Below are 16,530 nucleotides of genomic sequence, written 5' to 3'. Positions count from 1 at the left end.
TGTCTTCTCCAATTTAGAAAAGGCTCATTGGTAGGCTAACAGCATTGTAACCAGCATTACTAACACATCAAATGCCTATTCCCATAGATTCCAGCATTGGTAACATTAGATCCTATTTGATTCACATCCAATTTATTAATAAAATAGAAGCACACTGGATAATAACCTGGATAATGCCTAATAATTGCAGTTCCTGAGACTGCATTGGAAATGCTAGAAATTCTCCCATTATGTCGCTCCGCTGTTATCTGCAGTATAACAGGTTACAAAGCAGCACACGGGCCCAGTCACTATGAAAACTGGATACTAGGGCCAGTCCTAACGACTCCCATTTACTTTCCAAAAGCACAATTTGTGCGGGCGATGGGGCAAAGGGAAGTGATGTGCCCGAGGAGTGGGGCTGAGCAGCAGGCAGGAGATGCTGGGAGCTTTGCAGGGCGCTCAGCTGTCTGCCCGGGAGGAGCGCCACCTCCTCCATGTGCCACGGAGCCTGGTGGAGAGCTGCCCAGTGGCTCCTTGTGGATGTGGCCTCGTTTCCTTCAGGATCTTCAGCGTCTGAAGGGCCAAGGAAGCGACAGCTGGACTGGGGTCATGCTTCATTCCCTGAAGGCCTGCGATAAGAGGAACAGAGAGGCATGATGACCCAGCTCTCCCCTCTGGCAGGAGGGAGCGAGGGACAGGCATGTCACCTGCTGGCTGCCCCAACATCCCACTCCCTGGCTTACTTTGGTAGATGTGCTCTCTGTCAGCCCGCTGCTCATCCTTCATGTGCCGCCCTAAGAGCCCTGCGAACACAAAGCCCCGTCAGCGACCCCCGCTGTTCCGTGGGTGCAGCATGGAGGGCCGGGGATGGGGGAAGCTCAGCCTCGTGGCTCACCGATGAACCTCACGGCCTCCAGTCGCAGGGTTTCCTGCAGGCTCTGCAGGTAGAGCAGGCAGTCGCCCAGGTAGTCCTGCGCTGCACTCTGTCTCCTCCTCTTGGTCAGCTGAAGAGGGAAGAATGTGAGGTCAGTGCAGGCTGGTCCCGACCCTGTCCTGGGGTGTGGGAATGGGCATACTGTTGCGCATACACACCATGCAGTCGCTGATCTGCCAGAACTGCTCTGTCTGCACCAGGTGCTCCAGCTTCCTCCAGCGCAGGAACCGTGCAGCACCAAGGAGGGCTTTCTGGGAGGCCTGCCAAAGAGCTGAGATAGCACCGCAGCCCGAGCAGCCGCAGAGCCCGTGTCCCCAGAGCCCCTCTGCAGGGAGGATGCAGCAGCAGGGGCTGATGCTGCTGTGGGCTGCAGTACTCTTGATGTATGGGGGGCACCACGGGAGCAGCATCACCCTCCCCCAGATGAACCTGATTCCCACCTTGGACACGTTCTCTTCCTCATCGTGCAGGTGTAGATACAGCAGGACCAGGTTCTTGCACACCGTCTTCTGCATCTTCCTCTTTTCTTGGCCCTCCACGAAGCTCAGCGTTTTGAGGAAGAAGTCGATGGAGAGCTGACGCACCGTGCCGGACTCCTGTGGAGGAGGAAGGAAGGACATCTGTGTCAGCAGCTCCAAGTCCATGGCAAGCAGGGACAGCACCACCAGTGAAGTGGGGGCAAAATCTCCGAGCTGAGAGGATGCAGATCTTGAGGATGCCCTCAGAACTGCTCCAAAGTGTGCAAGCTCTGCCCAGCGGAAAGTCTGCCCAGGACCACGCAGTGCCTGAACCTGGTGAGCGGCCAGGAAAGTCCCCTGGTGCGCTGTCACAAGGCAGCAGGCATGGGCACGCTGGGCTGGCAGCCACATCCCTCGTGTGCTGGACTCCCTATCATCCTTACATCGTTAAGCAGAGCTGGGAGCTTGCCGGCCAGCTCCAGAGCCATGACGCTGAGCTTAACCTCCTTCAGGAGGTGCAGCAGGTTGCTGAATATTGGTAGGGCCGTGGCACGGATGTCACTATCTGCATCCTGCAGCTGCTCCATGATGCACGGCAGGAAGATGATCATTGTCCTTGCCTGTGGGGAAAAACACCCCATCCTTTAGGTACGGCAGCAAGTGTAATGAGGGCAAGGCTACTCCAGTACCAGCCCTGAATAGCAGGCAGTGATGGGGTGGGCAGAGCGCACCAGCTCCTCACTGCCTGAAGAGTTGCCGAGTTGTACATGGCCCCGCTACAGCCCCATGGCAGGCCCAGCCCAACCTGTGGCATTCCTGGCCACCCCTGCTCACCGTGTCCTGCCTCTTGCTGAGCTGCAGGATGCCCCTGAGCACCAGCTGCTGCATGCCCACCCTCTTGCTCTGCAGATAGTGGGCAAAGATTCCTATGATGCGGTGCAGCTCTTTGCTGAGGTCCATGCATTCCAGCATCTGCAACAACACACGTGGCTCTTAGTGCTGGATCTAACAGTCAGCTTGGGGAAAGACAGCAGGCCCCGAGGGAGGCAGCAGGGCTCGTGCTGCCAGTGGCCTTGCAGCCTCCAGTGTTCTCTGCTTCTGCAGCTGTTGCTCACCTCAACGAGGAAGACCATGGCCACCATATCCCAGGAGTAGAAGTTGGTGCTGAGCAGCTCAACCAGCTGCTGGAAGATGGGGTCACGCAGAGCAGCAGGCAGTTCCCTCATCACCCTGCAGGGATAAGAAGGCACCGTGAGCCCTGAACCAGGCAGACGCAGCTCTGGCTGTGCAGCCCTCTTGCCACTGCTGCAGGGGCCACAGGCTCTGGTGCTGTGGCTGCAGTTTGGCTGAGAACTGGGGACCCCCGTGACACCACAAGGAAGGGCTCCCACCTGGCCACCACCTGCACACCCTGGAGGTGGGTCACAGTGCTGAGAAGCGCGTCCCAGCCCCCCTGCTCCTGGATGGCCTCCATCTGCTTCTGGAGGCCCACGCTGCAGAGCAGCACCTTCAAGGACTGCACCGCGGACCTGCAGGTGGAGAAGGGTGCGAGTCACATCAGGAGCCCCAGCACCGGGTCCCTGGGTGCAGCAGGGGGACGGGGATGTGGCACCTGATGGGAGTGAGCTGGTGCTGCTGTTGCCCCTCCCAGAAGATTTCCACCTCCTGCAGCGTCAGCTCCGTGGTGAAGGACACTTGCAGGAGAAGGGCTGGGAAGAGCTGGGGGAAGATGGCTTCAGCCTCCTTGAGGACCAGAGGCAGCTGGAGTATCTCTGGTAGGATCCTTGCTGCCTGCAGAAAGCACCCGGATATGATTCTTGCCCTGTCCCCTGGGTTTCCATCCCGTCTTTAGAAGTGTAGGGATGGAGAAAGGGAGGGGGGGGGAGGGAGACCCCCAGAGCCCCAGGCAGGTCTATGGATGCATCCCAGGGCAGGAAGAAGGCTCGGGGGTGGACAGGGAAGGGGAGTGGGGACTCAGCTGGGGTTCAGCTGGGTGAATGAGGAACTCACGGCCAGGGCAAGGACACGTGGCCTCTCCTTGATGAATGGGGAGGTGTGCTGCAGAGTGTGGTTTATGAGCACTTGGAACACCTCCTGCAGCACCGTCTTCACGGTTGAAGACTCCGAGAGCATTTCCCTCCACATGGTGACAACAACTCTGCAGGTCCCCAGGGCTGTCAGCGTGGCTGCTCCTGCCTGGCTGACGGCCGTGGGGTGGGGAGGGGGGGGGAGAGGAGCCCTGAGGGCTGTGGCCCCATACCTGGAGCAGGTGAGAGAGCAGACCAGCAGGCTGGTGACCATCTCCTTTGGGAATTTGCTGGCCAGCACAAGCAAGGCCCTGCTCAGGCTTTCAAGAGCTGGCTTGGCTTTGATGGAAGGCAGGCTGCTGTGGATCGCCTTCACAATCTTTTGCACCTGGAGGGGGGGAGCATGGGTGAGAATGGGATGGCACCAGAGCAGGGCCCTGCTGCCATCCCCACTGCTGCCTGCCGGCCAAGCGCAGTGCCAGGGATGGAGCAGAGCCCCCAGGGCTGGAGCGGAGGCAGCAGCAGGTTCCCACCTGCTGTGGAGGGAAGCGAGCCTCTCCTGCGAGCACATCCACCATGTGGGCAGCCAGCTGGGTGCTGTGGAGGCTCGGTGCTTTCATGCTCTCAATGGCTGTGAGTAAAATGTTGACCTTTTCAGGGTACAGGAGGTATTTCAGAAGGACCTGTGGGAGGGAGGAGAGGAGGGATGACTTATCCTCTGCTTGGCTGCTCAGCTGTGCAGGTGTCCCAGGAGAACTGGGAGCAGAGGCTGTGCTGGGTGATGCCAGGGATATGAAGCGTGAGGGCCCCAAAGGCACCAGGGCTGCTCGGGGACAGTGCGTGCACTCTTCCTGACACTGCAGGCCTGGGTTCTCCTGTGGGCTCAGGGTTTGCTCTTTGTACCTCGAAGATATTTCTGGCTCTGTCCTCACGGGAAACCTCCTGGTGGAGCGAAGTTTGGCTGTCCCAGAGCTGTGGTACTGTGCGCTCCTCCGGTTGCCATGGCAGTCCTGGACAGGAGCACACACGGTGTCAGTGAGGGGTCTGGGCATCTGGAGGGACCTAGCCCAACACAACTCCTCTCACTTGGGGCAGCGATGAAGATGAAAAGCTGATGAACAGCATTAATCGCCTCATCTCTGGTCCTGTCATCCGTGGAAGTGCAGGACAGGATGAGGTGTCCGACCAGCTTTCCCAGCACGGGGAAGCGTTGGTTCTCCTGGCACTTGTGCTGGAACACCGCGGTTCCAACGAAGCAGGTGCACAGCTGGGGAGAGAGGCAGCACGGCTGAGTGGGCAGCAGGGCCCAGCCCAGGCTCTGTGCAAGCCTGGACACAGGTGGGCTCTGGCTGGGGAGCCAGGATGTGGTCCCAGAGCTGAGCGCGCCGGGACTCCCTACCTCAGGCAAGACGCAGGTGTTGCTGAAGGCGAGCAGCCTGGCAATGCACACCACAGCCCTCTCCTCCACGGCCGCCAGCTGGCACGTGGTGAAGGGCAGCAGGAGCTGTGGAGAGAAAAGTTGCTGTTGTGCCCACAGCACGGGGCACTCGTCCTTCCCCTTGCTCCCCAGCTGCAGCGGGGTGGGTGGTTGCGTCCCTGTCCTGCTGCAGCCCTGCCATCTTCCCGCTGCTCCCCACCCATCCCTCTAACACCACACGGGCTAGTTTTGGGCCAGCACCCCCTGCCCGCAGCAGGCCCTGGGGGGACCTCGTGTGGATCCCTCCTTTGTGGCCTTGAACCATCCCCGCAAACCCCAGTGTTGCCACATCCAAACCTCCATGATGTTCTGCAGCTCCACGAGGACAAAGCGGCCAGCGCTGCTCACCAGCACCTGCAGCAGGTGGTGCAGGGCTTCCATGGTCTGCAAAGGAGGACAGGGGTCAGGGCGGCCTGCCCTGCTGCGTCCTGCTGGCAGCAGAGGGGCATCCCGGGTGCTGGTGCCCAGGAAGCGTCCCCAGGGCTCAGCTGATGCGCACCTCCACGTAGAGTGCCGCATCCAGGTCCGCGTCGTCCTCGTAGCGAGGGAGGTGGAGGACGCTGCCGAGGCAGGCACGCAGGAGACCGTTCTTCTCCTCTGGAAGCAGCCATGCTCCACTGCGAGGGGAGAGAGGGCAGAGGTGTGATGCTCCGCTCAGCACCCTGTGCCCTGCAGCCTGTCCCGCTCAGGGCCCCGGCTGGGACCAATGCCTCCACGCTGGCAAAGCCGTGCTGGGGCAGTACCTCATGGCGGCGATGGTGCTCATGGCCTGCTGCCGGAGCTCCGTGTCCAGGTGCTCGGCGGGCTCCTCCTGCAGCAGCGCCTGTGGGCACAGCGGGATGGGATGGGATGGGATGGGATGGGATGGGATGGGATGGGATGGGATGGGATGGGATGGGATGGGATGGGATGGGATGGTGCAGTGTGCCCTGCTTGGTGTGCAGAGCCCAAGCACCCCATCCAGGCCCCCAGTCCTGGCCCTCGTTCAGGGCTCCCCAGTGATCCTGCAGTGGAAGGGCTGTGCCCTCAGCCCAGCCCTGCAGTGCTCCATTACCTCAATGCACAGCACCACCTTCAGCACGTAGTCACACAGCTGGCTGTGGACCACGCTGTCCGTGATGGCAGCTGTGCAGGCAGTGCGGACGCAGGCCAGAAAGCGCAGCTTCTGTTCCTGTGTCTGAGACAGGAGGGGAGTTACAGGGGTTGGCATCGGGGGACCCCGGCACCCTCTGGGCACAGCCGGGCAGGGGCAGCCATGGAAGCACAGAGTGCACACTACCTGCGGTCTGCATGCACAGCAGGCGTCGATGTAGCTCAGGGGATCCTCGTCCTGAGGTGACACGACGGAGGCAAAAGGATCCTCAGCTGAGCCCACGGGCCCCTGCTGGGGCTGCACCCCATGCACCTCGCCGGGCCCCTGCGGGGCCGTGGGGGTGCGGGATGCTCCGCGCCTCTCTGGCCAAGCCTCTCGAACTCGGAGTGGGGGTCTCTGCTCCATCTCGCAGCGAGGAACAGCGGCGAATGAGCCTCGTGTTCCAGCTCTGCCTCCTGGTGGTCAAAGCCCATTGTAACGGGGCTGTGATCTCACCCCGTTCCATCCGCCTCCACATAGAACCCCTCCTCTTGCCCTGGGCTCGCCCCAGAGCCCCACAGCCGTCACTGTCCTTGGGCAGGTTCGGTCTGGAAGGAGCCCTTGTATTCACTGTGTGTGTTTGCCACAGCTGCAGTGTTGGGATCCGGGAGTCCTTCTTCAGTCCATCCCCGCATCCCCCCCTGTCAAATTAAACCATGTTCTGGTCTCCATTGGGACGGAGTTGATTTTCCCTTCTTGGCATCTGGTGCTCTGTTTCGGCTTTAGGAGAAAAACAGTGTTGGTAACGCAGCAGTGTTTCTAGCTGTTGCTGAGCTAGATGGGATGGGATGGGATGCGATGGGATGGGATGGGATGGGATGGGATGGGATGGGATGGGATGGGATGGGATGGGATGGGATGGGATGAGATGGGATGGGATGGGATGGTGCAGTGTGCCCTGCTTGGTGTGCAGAGCCCAAGCACCCCATCCAGGCCCCCAGTCCTGGCCCTCGTTCAGGGCTCCCCAGTGACCCTGCAGTGGATGGGCTGTGCCCTCAGCCCAGCCCTGCAGTGCTCCATCCCTGCAGGCATTCAAAGGCAGGCTGGATGTGGCTCTGGGCAGCCTGGTCTGGTGGTTGGCGACCCTGCACATAGCAGGGGGTTGGAACTGGATGATCTTTGAGATGCTTTTCAACCCAGGCCATTCTATGACTGTACAGTTCCATACTGGAACAAAGATAAAATGGTAACTATGTAAAACATGGAGTCAAACCTGTGTGATTTGTCCACACCAGGAGGTGATTAGAAAACAATTTGTAAGCTACAAAGCTGCTTGCATGAAAGGAAAAGAAAATAAAACTACAAGAATAAGGGAAAACCTTTCTTCCTGAAAATAGGAAGAATAATGGACCTGACATGAAATTTGGGTGAAGCTGCCTGATTTTATGAAGCTATTCCTGTTATTTTCTTGGTGCTGTGTTTCCCAAATGAGTGGTTTCTGGCTGTGCTGCAGCACCAGTCTGCATGTGAACATCAACTCTATTCACCATCTGGGAAGATTAGGACTTCCCTTCTCCCAGCAGCACCACTGAATTACAGTTACTCAGTGGTTAAACAAAGGAATCCTTAAGGGTTTACAGCTGTCGTGTTATCTGAAGTGCTTGGGGCATTCTGATGCTATTAAGCTCTATGTATTAACAAGTTCAAAAAGAAAAGGTAGGCATCTGATTGTTGTGACAGTTTCTAAGTTATTTGGAAAGCTGTACCACCCAACCACTCCTTCTGTTTGATGGAGGTGACAAAGCTCAGTTTAATTTCTGACTGCTGTTTAAATTCTGAAGCTCGAGCTGGTTCCTGGAGCAGAAAAAGCTCGGAAGCTGTCCCTCCTACAAGCAGGCACCTCTGAGCAAAATATGACATCTCAATTTCTGATGGTAAGGTCAGGAGATCTGATTCCAGCGTCTAGCTTTCGGATTCATGCTATGTTAGTGGGACCTTTGGCATCTAGCACTGACCAACAGCAACTGACAGGCTGGTAACAGTGCACCCCAAAACAGTTATGTGTCTATTTATGTTATGAGGGAAAATTGCATTGCATTGAGATTTCCTATTTTTACACTTTGCAGATCTAACTAGCTGCTGGAAGAATCCTGTACGCCATGTTCACACCATTTTCAATGAGCTGGATGAGTCTGTTGTTGGCATTTTAATACCACTGACCAGGCAGGCAATATGTATGGAGTATTTGGCTCTCTCTACAGTCATGAATGTTTGAGTATCTTCAACATGTGGCTCATTGCTTCCATTTCAGGCTGCCCAGAGAAGCTGTGGATGCCTGTCCTTGGTGTTGAAGGCGAGGTTGGATGGGTGATGGGCAGCCTGAGCTGGTTAGTGGGCAGCCAGCCCATGGCAGGGTGTTTAGAACTGGATGATCTTGAAGGTTTCTTCCAACCCAAGCCCTCCCGTGATCCTATGATTCTGTGATTTCATTCAGGTTTATTGAGATGAGATGAGTTCTCCTAAATGCGCTGTTCTCCATATGATTATAATTGGAGTCTAGATGGATGACTTAAACCAGACTCCAAACTTTCTGATGGCCAAAATGAAATGAACTCAATCCTTTACTGTGTCAGTAGTCTGTAACTAGAGCCCATCAGGTAATTCCCAGCCTCCTGCCTGTATCAGTGGCTGCACACGGTGAAAAAGTCTGATGGGATTTTAACCTCTAAAATGTTCAGAATCAGCCAGAGGGTGAATATATTCACTATGCAAATACCTGCAGGAATAAGCTTGTCATGTATGTCCTCAGGTACCACAGTAGTTAATGGTGGGACTCAGTAGGTCATGCTGAAAGTTGAGTCTGCTGATCTTGAAGGCCTTTTCCAGCCTAAATGACCTTATGCTAATATTTCTGTATTTATTTCTGTTCAGCTCCCAGAAAACATCCCACCCAGCCCCCAGCTGACCCCGTGGTGAAAAATAAAACAGAAACCTCAGTGATGCTGGTATGGTCCCCTCCGAAGATGCAACGCCCCATTCCAATCGATGGCTACATTGTGGAAGGCAATAAACTAACTGGCTTCACGTGGGTGAGTGCCACGAGTCTCATGTCCCCGTCCCAGAGTTCACGGTGAGCAATCTGTCTGAAGAGGCTGATGATCAGTTCCGAGTGTCTGCAGTCAATGCGCATGGACAGAGCCCGTCTCTGGAATTCCCAGGGAGCGTGCACCTTGGTAAGCACAAAAACCCCAATGGAAATGGGTCAGTGTGAGCTGAGCAGCTGTGTTGGTTCCCTAAAGATGTTTCCTTTGACTTTAAGGATAGTAGTGCATTAACACACCAAAGGCTTTCCCTTATTCCTAGTTCTCCTATCAACCTCCAGCTACCACTAAAGTGATACAAGTTCTGTTTCTGTGACAAGACATGAATATCCTTATCTTTTGATATCTCACATGTGCAAGAGGCAGAACTTTCTGTAACAGATTTGAAGCATAGAAGTTCTTCTTCCAGCACTCATGCAAAGGGAGAAGTAGAAATGTCCCTATGATTTAAACTTCCATCTCTAAATGAGATCCCAGACTTGCATCTAAAGAGCATTAAGACATCCATGTTGTTCTTCATCAGAACCAGTCCTGGCTGTGAAATCCCCCCTAAGAACTGGTGAAGCTGTACCTGGAGGGGATGCCATGTTTACTATTGACCTTATAACAACGTGTTGCAGCACTTGGTACCTCTATGGTAAAGTCTTACAAGAAAGTGAGACCTGCATCATCAAGAGAACCCAAACTACTCACAGCCTAATGATAAAGAACGTCACCAAGAACGATGATGGAGCAGAAGTGAAATTTGTTGCCGAAAATGTTGATGTCAGCAGCAAGATGAGAGTGAGAGGTATTTGCTTTGATCCTTCTCCTTTCCTCTTACAGTCAAGGCATAGTTGCTGTGATCTGTTGATTAGAACTGGGGCTGCAGGCATTCACTGCCTGTACCAAATACCTGAAATTGCATCCCATGGACTGACGTGAGTCCTGGTAATGACCTAAACATGATAGCACTGAGTGTAGGGTAAGCCAGTCTACCCAGCTGCTTGGTATCTGAACCAGATTGCTTCATGCCAGCTGATGAATGTCTGCAGTTCACAGCTCTTGGCCAGTGCATTCAGTCACCAGGTTTACCACTGCATCACCATAGAGCAGTACTTTCAGCTCCAGGTTCAGACAGCCTTTCTGATTGCACTGGAATAGTTTAGAAGTAGGGGAGCAATCATTCCAATAATATCTGTATCAATCAGCTTTGCATGACCAAATAGAACAAATAAACATTCATTATGGGAGGACCTGTTTGTCATTGGGTGGAAACCTCTGCAGAAGCATGTTTAGAGCATTCTTAATCAGTAGAAGGAGATGTTTGGTTGATTTTTACTTAGTAAATCCGGCAAGAAGACCAAATGAAATATCTTGAATTGCTCAGCAGTGACACAATGATGAGTGCAGGAACAGAGGGTGATACTTTTTCAGAGATGTTGCAGGAAACATTGACCACGTTAGCCTGATATCAATTGAAATAACGAGGCCTTTGCTCCTGACAGGTGCTGCAGTGAGATTTACCAATAAGAGCAAAGATGTAGAAAAGATCTCCGCTCGGCTGCGTGAGGAAGCCAAACTGCAGGCTGAGCTTTCAGACACAGGCGCTACTGTGGGGTGGATGAAGGATGGGAAGGAGCTCAAGGCCAGTGAAAAATATGAACTGCACATCGTGGGGAAGAAACACACCCTGAAAATTCACAATGACTCAATGGATGATGCTGCAAGTTATCAGTGCATCTGTGAGGGGGATAAAATGCTCTATCAGCTTTCAGTGAAAGGTTTGTGACAGTCTGGGCTGTCCTCTTCCTGCCCAGGGCCAGCAGACTGCATTCACCTGACTCCCCGACAGTCCAGCTGTTGTCAGACAGCATCTGGGGTGTTTTCAGTGGCTGTTTTGACTTGAACTGGCCAATCTGCTTTGTAGAGCCATTTGATTTCTGTGTTCTGTCCTGTGATTCGTCCCTAAGATATAGAGGAAATCAAGGGAAAGATAGGAAAAAGAGCATCCCAGCCTTCCTGCTCTTCTCTCAGGTTGGCCACGAGAGATGATGTCAACAGCTCTTTTTGTAGCAGTGATCCCAAGTGTAGAAGAGACCTGTGAAGAGTCACAGGGATGTTTCCTTAGCTGTCATTCCATGGTGGGCTTTTTCTTACACAGATGTAGAGAGAAACTGAACTTTCCCACGCAGGTCTCTGTTTTGCTGCAGGGTGTAGGTCTGATCTCTGAGATCCGCACGCTGGGCCTTGATTGCAATAAATGAGAGCCCTTTGTTTGCTCCAGTGGAAGACTTTCCATTTCTGCAGTACCCTCTGCAGATGACACAAATGCAAATGCACCTTCTTCCCAGCAACAATTGCCTTTTTTTTTTTTACACTGAGTATGCATGAGGCTCTTCATCATATTCTGCTGGCTTGTCACCCTTGTTGATCCATGGAGAGACGAGAAAGCCCTAGAGTAGTGTGTGCACTTTGGCATTGGAGAGCTTACTTAATTGCTTCTCAAAGAACAAACTCCAGAGAGGCATGGAGACAGCTCCAAAGAGAATTGAATAATGGGTATAAATTTAAGGAGAGCAGAACACCCTGCCAAGGCATGTCAGCTAGTCTTAATTTTGCTTTTCTTCTCTTTCTTTGTCACGATAGCATAATATTTCATACTGGCAGTTCTGCCCACAGAATTAACTGGCACAGGCTGCCCGGGGAGGTGGTGGGATCCCTGGAGGTGTTCAGGTCCAGTTCTTGGGACCAGTGCTTTTTTACATGGTTATCAGTGACACCAATGATGCAATGGAGTGCACCCTCTGCTGTTTGCTGAGTGGTGCGGCTGATGCAGTGGAAGGAAGGGATGCCATTCAGAGGGAGCTCAACTGAGAGGTTGGCCTAGGTGAATCTAATGAGGTTCAACACAGCAAAGTGCAAGTTTTGCACTTGGGTTGGAGGAATCCCAGGCATTTCTACAGCCTGGGAGGAGCAGTCCTTAAGAGAAGCCCCGCAGAGAAGGACCTGGGGGTCCTGGTGGATGAAAAACAGAACGTGAGCCATCAGCGTGCTCTTGCAGCTCAGAGAGCAAATGGTCCCCTGGGCTCCATCAGAAGAGGGGATGGCCAGCAGGGACAGGGAGGTGATTGATCTTCATGATCCTTGAGGTCCCTTCCAACCCGGGCCATTCTATGATTCTGTGATTACACTTGCTGTCAGAAATAACGGCAGCTGTACAGAAGCTGGATATATTGTGGGACAGTTCTTGTAACCAGCTGATTTTAAGACCCTGCCAGAGTTGAGAGTCTAAATTGCATGTCAGAAGAAAACTGGGAAAGTGGTTATTGCTCATTCTTTTTCATTTGCTGATTCTTTCTTTAGGGATCCTTTTCCAAAGGAGATTCTGGTGCTGGAAGCAGTTGAAGAAAGAACCTAAGCAGCTCTTGCCAAGAGTGCTTGAAGTCCCTGTGGAGAGAAGCAAAGAACTTGGGCTTCCTCTGGGATGCTCCCCACCATGTCTCAGGAAGGAGACAACTGCTGGAGACAACTGCTGTTCCACTTTCTGCTCTGTGTGTGGAAAGGTACGTCTGGGTTTCTTCTGCTTGTTTTTTCTTTCTTTTTCTGGCTTTGAAGGAGAAGGCGTGGAGCAAGGGGAGACCCACTGGTCATTTGTTACCTCAAGAACAGGATGGATTCTGCATTGACTGTGAAAAACCTGGGCTAGTAGCATGGGCATGTTTCAGGCTGGACTCTTCTTTTGCTGCTTGGTTTCCTTTTGGCTACAGGGAGACAGCTGTCCAAAGGTGTGTTTTCAAACCCACTCTCCAAAACCATGTTTCACTGTTGCAGGTGGTTCAGTGAGCTCTTGCAGTGCAGCTGCTGTAGTTTGCTGTAGAATCTGAATGGTTTCTGTTCCTAGGGAAGGAATGGGAGGAGGTAGTGAGAAGAGAATTCAATGCCTAAGGGGAGGGGAGATCGGGGATTGGTGGGAGAGGGAGCCAATAGGAGGGAGAGAGAAGTTGGGCGCAGGGTGATGGTAACATCCCTTTGTGATGTCATAATGCTCCTTTGTGACATCATAATGCTCCTTTGTGACGTCATAATGCCCCTTTGTGACATCATAATGCCCCTTTGTGACATCATAACGCCCCTTTGTGGCGTCACAATGCCCCTTTGTGACATCACAATGCCCCTTTGTGACATCATAATGCTTCTTTGTGACATCACAATGCTTCTTTGTGATGTCATAATGCTCCTTTGTGATATCACAATGCCCCTTTGTGATGACATAATGTCTCCCCTTTGTGACGTCACAATGCCCCTTTGTGACATCATAATGCTTCTTTGTGATGTCATAATGCCCTTTGTGATGTCATTATGCTCCTTTGTGATATCATAATGCCCTTTGTGATGTCATTATGCTCCTTTATGACGTCACAATACCCCATTTGTGATGTCATAATGCCTCTTTGTGACATCATAACGATCCTTTGTGACGTCATAATACCCCTTTGTGCCATCATAATGCTTATTTGTGATGTCATAATGCCCCTTTTTGACATCATAATGCCCCTTTGTTACATCATAATGCCCCTTTGTGACATCATAATGCTTATTTGTGTCATCATAATGCCCCTTTGTGATGTCATATCACCCCTTTGTGATGTCATACTACCCCATATGAAGTCCAGGCAGAGTCACAACTTATGGACCTGCACGAGGATCACTTTCAAGACAGTGGCTCTGTTGCTTCAAGCTTATTTGCTTCGTCCTGCCGCCACTCTATTACCAAGTATCAACAACCTCTTGCATGATTCAACTTGCAAACGTTTGACACTAACCCTTGTGTTTCTGTGCCTTCCTAGATAATTCGAGCCCTTGTCAACCCCAAAGATCCAAACCAAGTAGTGATGTGCAGTGTGTTTCCATCAATGGAGAGTTCTTATTAAGCACAAATCGCTGCAATTCGGATGACAGCCTTCCACATGGTAACAGTGATGGACACAAGGGGCTCATCCACGTTCATGCTCTCATATCTCCTGGCTCTGCTGAAGCTCCTGACCTGAGCCTGCCAGACACCACAGTCACCTGCCTGGATTGTGACCCAGCGCCTTTGCAGTGCTGCCCATCCCAAGCACAGCCCGAGTGCCCCAACAGCAGCACCACCATGCAGGAGCAGGGCAGCATCAGTGAGGTGAAGCTGAGCATCTTAGATGGGGACTTAGAGTCAGGCTGCCAGTCCCAGGCACCAGGCAGCAGCACCAGCTCTGAGCCACTCTCATCTTGACAAGAGGAGTCCCATCTTCACCCTTGACCTCTCAAGCCCTCCTGTCTTTTATTGAATAAAGTCACTCTCATGCTCAATCATCGCCTCGGCTGCATTCCGAGTCTTCAATCACAGGGATTGGGATGAATGCAACAAACAGCAAGACAGCTCAGCTTGCAATGCTATGGCTGTGGGGTTCGTGCAGGCAGAGCTCTGGGTTCCCATTTTGCATGGCTTTGGGATGTCAGCAGCAAGATCTCTACCATTTTGTATGGCAGCAAATAATCTCTAGCATCCAGGTTGCTGCTCATGATAATCCCAGTCTTCCTGGCTGTCGCTTTGTGATACCTTTCAAAGCCTTTTGATACTCTTTGATGCCTTGGCTGCTCCCTAACACCTCTGTCCTCCTGCCATGTTGACTCACGTCTCCCACTTTGAAGCTGGCTTTGCAGATCATCTCCAGCCCTGTCATCATCACGCTGCAGCAGGAGGTGCTCACCTGGCCCAGTGTCTGGCAGTGCTGCTTGTTCTGCAGATGAGCAGCTGCCTCCTCATCTCTTCAGCTACAGTAGTTTTTCTCAGGGCAGTTAGATGCAGTCACGCTCCTCTGGATTTGGTGTGTTAAATCCATGCTGCATGGCAGCAGTCAGTGCAATACAAAGGTGTTCTGTGTGCCACAGCATTTCTCCAGGGGCTGCCAAAGGTAGAAGCACAACACAGCACCATCCTTCTGACAGTAATGTCTGTGAGTGTTAGACATGTGAGCACTGCATCATCCCCAGCGTGTCAGTGCTTTTCCACACCAACCTGACTCTCACACTCTGCACTGAATGTAACTATGCTCTTGTGGAGACAAATGCTTTCTGTCACATCCTCCATCCCTGCAACCATTTGCCGGTAGGCAGCTCTTGCAGAAGAATCGAGCAGCAGAACCTTTTGCTCACCCTACAGCATGCAAATGCTATGAAAGCAGAAATAACCTGGCATGCTCTGGGTCTGCAAGGCTGCACAGATGGGAGAGGTAGATTGTGTTTTTGCAGTGGAAGTTTCCAGTATTTTCAGTACATAGTGTAGGCCCTAACTGAATGTATAACCCTCTTGTAAAACAGCTGTATAAGTAGTTTTTCCACCAAGAAAGTTGCTGAACAGAGTTAAGTTCAGACTGGGGGCATTCTGACATGGGTAGAATTGAGACAAGCACAAGATAAATACGCAGGGTGGGTAGAGCCCAGCACAGCACAGAATGAATGTACTGACTGTTGGAAACATTGCCCTTCTCTGTCCGCAGAAAAGTACAAGGCAAACCTAAAAACAAGAGGTTGGTAATTGACCTTCTATGGAAATGAATCCTAGCAACAGTCTGGAGGAGTGTGTGAGCCTGAGATGCTCAACCAATGAGAGCCATGAGAGCATCACCTGCATTGGGTTTAGGGCATAGAACAGAATTAATGTCACTGACTGGTGTGCAATTTCTCCCTTGCCAACAGGGGATGTGCACGCAGTATTGCAGTAATGAATAAGCACTGCTGCTATCGCTGCCAGCTTTGCCTAACTAGAAATCTTTGACTTTGAGAGTTTCTCACACAAGGGGAGAGGGTAAGAAAGTAAAGAGGCACAGAAAACTAAGGGAAACTGCTCTTCTTTATCTTACCTATAAAAATTGATACAATTGATGCTGTCGTGCATTTTTTTATTATTTTTAATTTTTTGCCAATGTCAGTTTGATTGTTTTAAAATATCCACACACCAAAATCTGACTACCAAGCAAATGTAATGAAAATGAAATGAAGGTGAGTTAGCGGAAAGCACAAGGCCATATTATATCAGGCTCTAGCAAATTTACAGGCAGTCACTGCACGAAGAGGTAGATCTGAGTTGCACATTATATGATTCCCACAAAGATTAATGAAATCTGAAGCTTTCAATATATTTCCCCTATAATCAAAAGAGAACGGATCCCCAGGGTCTGTCCCGCAGACATCCTTTCCTTGGTCTCTGCTGCCACCTGCTGGCCAATACTCGGAACTGCCACTGTTGGGCGTTTGGTGCCGCAGGAAGCACAACGCAGATCTGAGTTCTGACCGGTCTACGCAGCAAATCCGCCAATCTTTATTGTGATAAGCCCTCCACATGGCATTGCACACGCACTCGAACACGCAACAGGCATAGATTTCTCCTAACTCCTCGAGGAGCAGGCAAGCAGAACAACTGAGCGCAGCACTGCTTGTGATTGGGCCACCCCCATCATA

General features: G+C 52.3%; 1 protein-coding gene across 1 annotated transcript; it reads right to left on the bottom strand.

Moving 5' to 3' along the window:
• Positions 1-110: 110 nt before the first annotated feature.
• Positions 111-6,789, bottom strand: LOC146754919 (maestro heat-like repeat-containing protein family member 7). The gene is made up of 21 exons (XM_085526543.1): positions 6,158-6,789; positions 5,933-6,055; positions 5,622-5,701; positions 5,378-5,495; positions 5,176-5,262; positions 4,801-4,905; positions 4,488-4,668; positions 4,305-4,411; positions 3,935-4,084; positions 3,635-3,789; positions 3,385-3,532; positions 2,987-3,165; positions 2,766-2,903; positions 2,490-2,604; positions 2,209-2,346; positions 1,818-1,994; positions 1,357-1,512; positions 1,075-1,176; positions 878-986; positions 726-785; positions 111-611 (listed from the first exon to the last, which is right to left on the bottom strand). Exons 1-21 carry the CDS (start codon positions 6,374-6,376, stop codon positions 442-444), a joined length of 2,817 nt encoding a protein of 938 aa, XP_085382669.1. The 5' UTR covers positions 6,377-6,789; the 3' UTR covers positions 111-441.
• Between the last annotated feature and the right edge of the window lie 9,741 nt (positions 6,790-16,530).

This window comes from Coturnix japonica, chromosome 37 (genome assembly GCF_054131305.1).
Source record: "Coturnix japonica strain WE chromosome 37, WE-NBRP24, whole genome shotgun sequence".
NCBI lineage: Eukaryota > Metazoa > Chordata > Aves > Galliformes > Phasianidae > Coturnix > Coturnix japonica.
This window is presented reverse-complemented; position numbering and strand designations above follow the sequence as displayed.

Excerpts from the sequence above, each read along its gene's own strand:
- LOC146754919 (XM_085526543.1), bottom strand. The coding sequence starts at position 6,376 with ATGGAGCAGAGACCCCCACTCCGAGTTCGAGAGGCTTGGCCAGAGAGG. Across the intron at positions 4,085-4,304 it reads GAGCCAGAAATATCTTCGAG|GTCCTTCTGAAATACCTCCT; the intron begins GTACAAAGAGCA and ends TCCCTCCCACAG. Across the intron at positions 1,995-2,208 it reads TCAGCAAGAGGCAGGACACG|GCAAGGACAATGATCATCTT; the intron begins GTGAGCAGGGGT and ends TTTTCCCCACAG.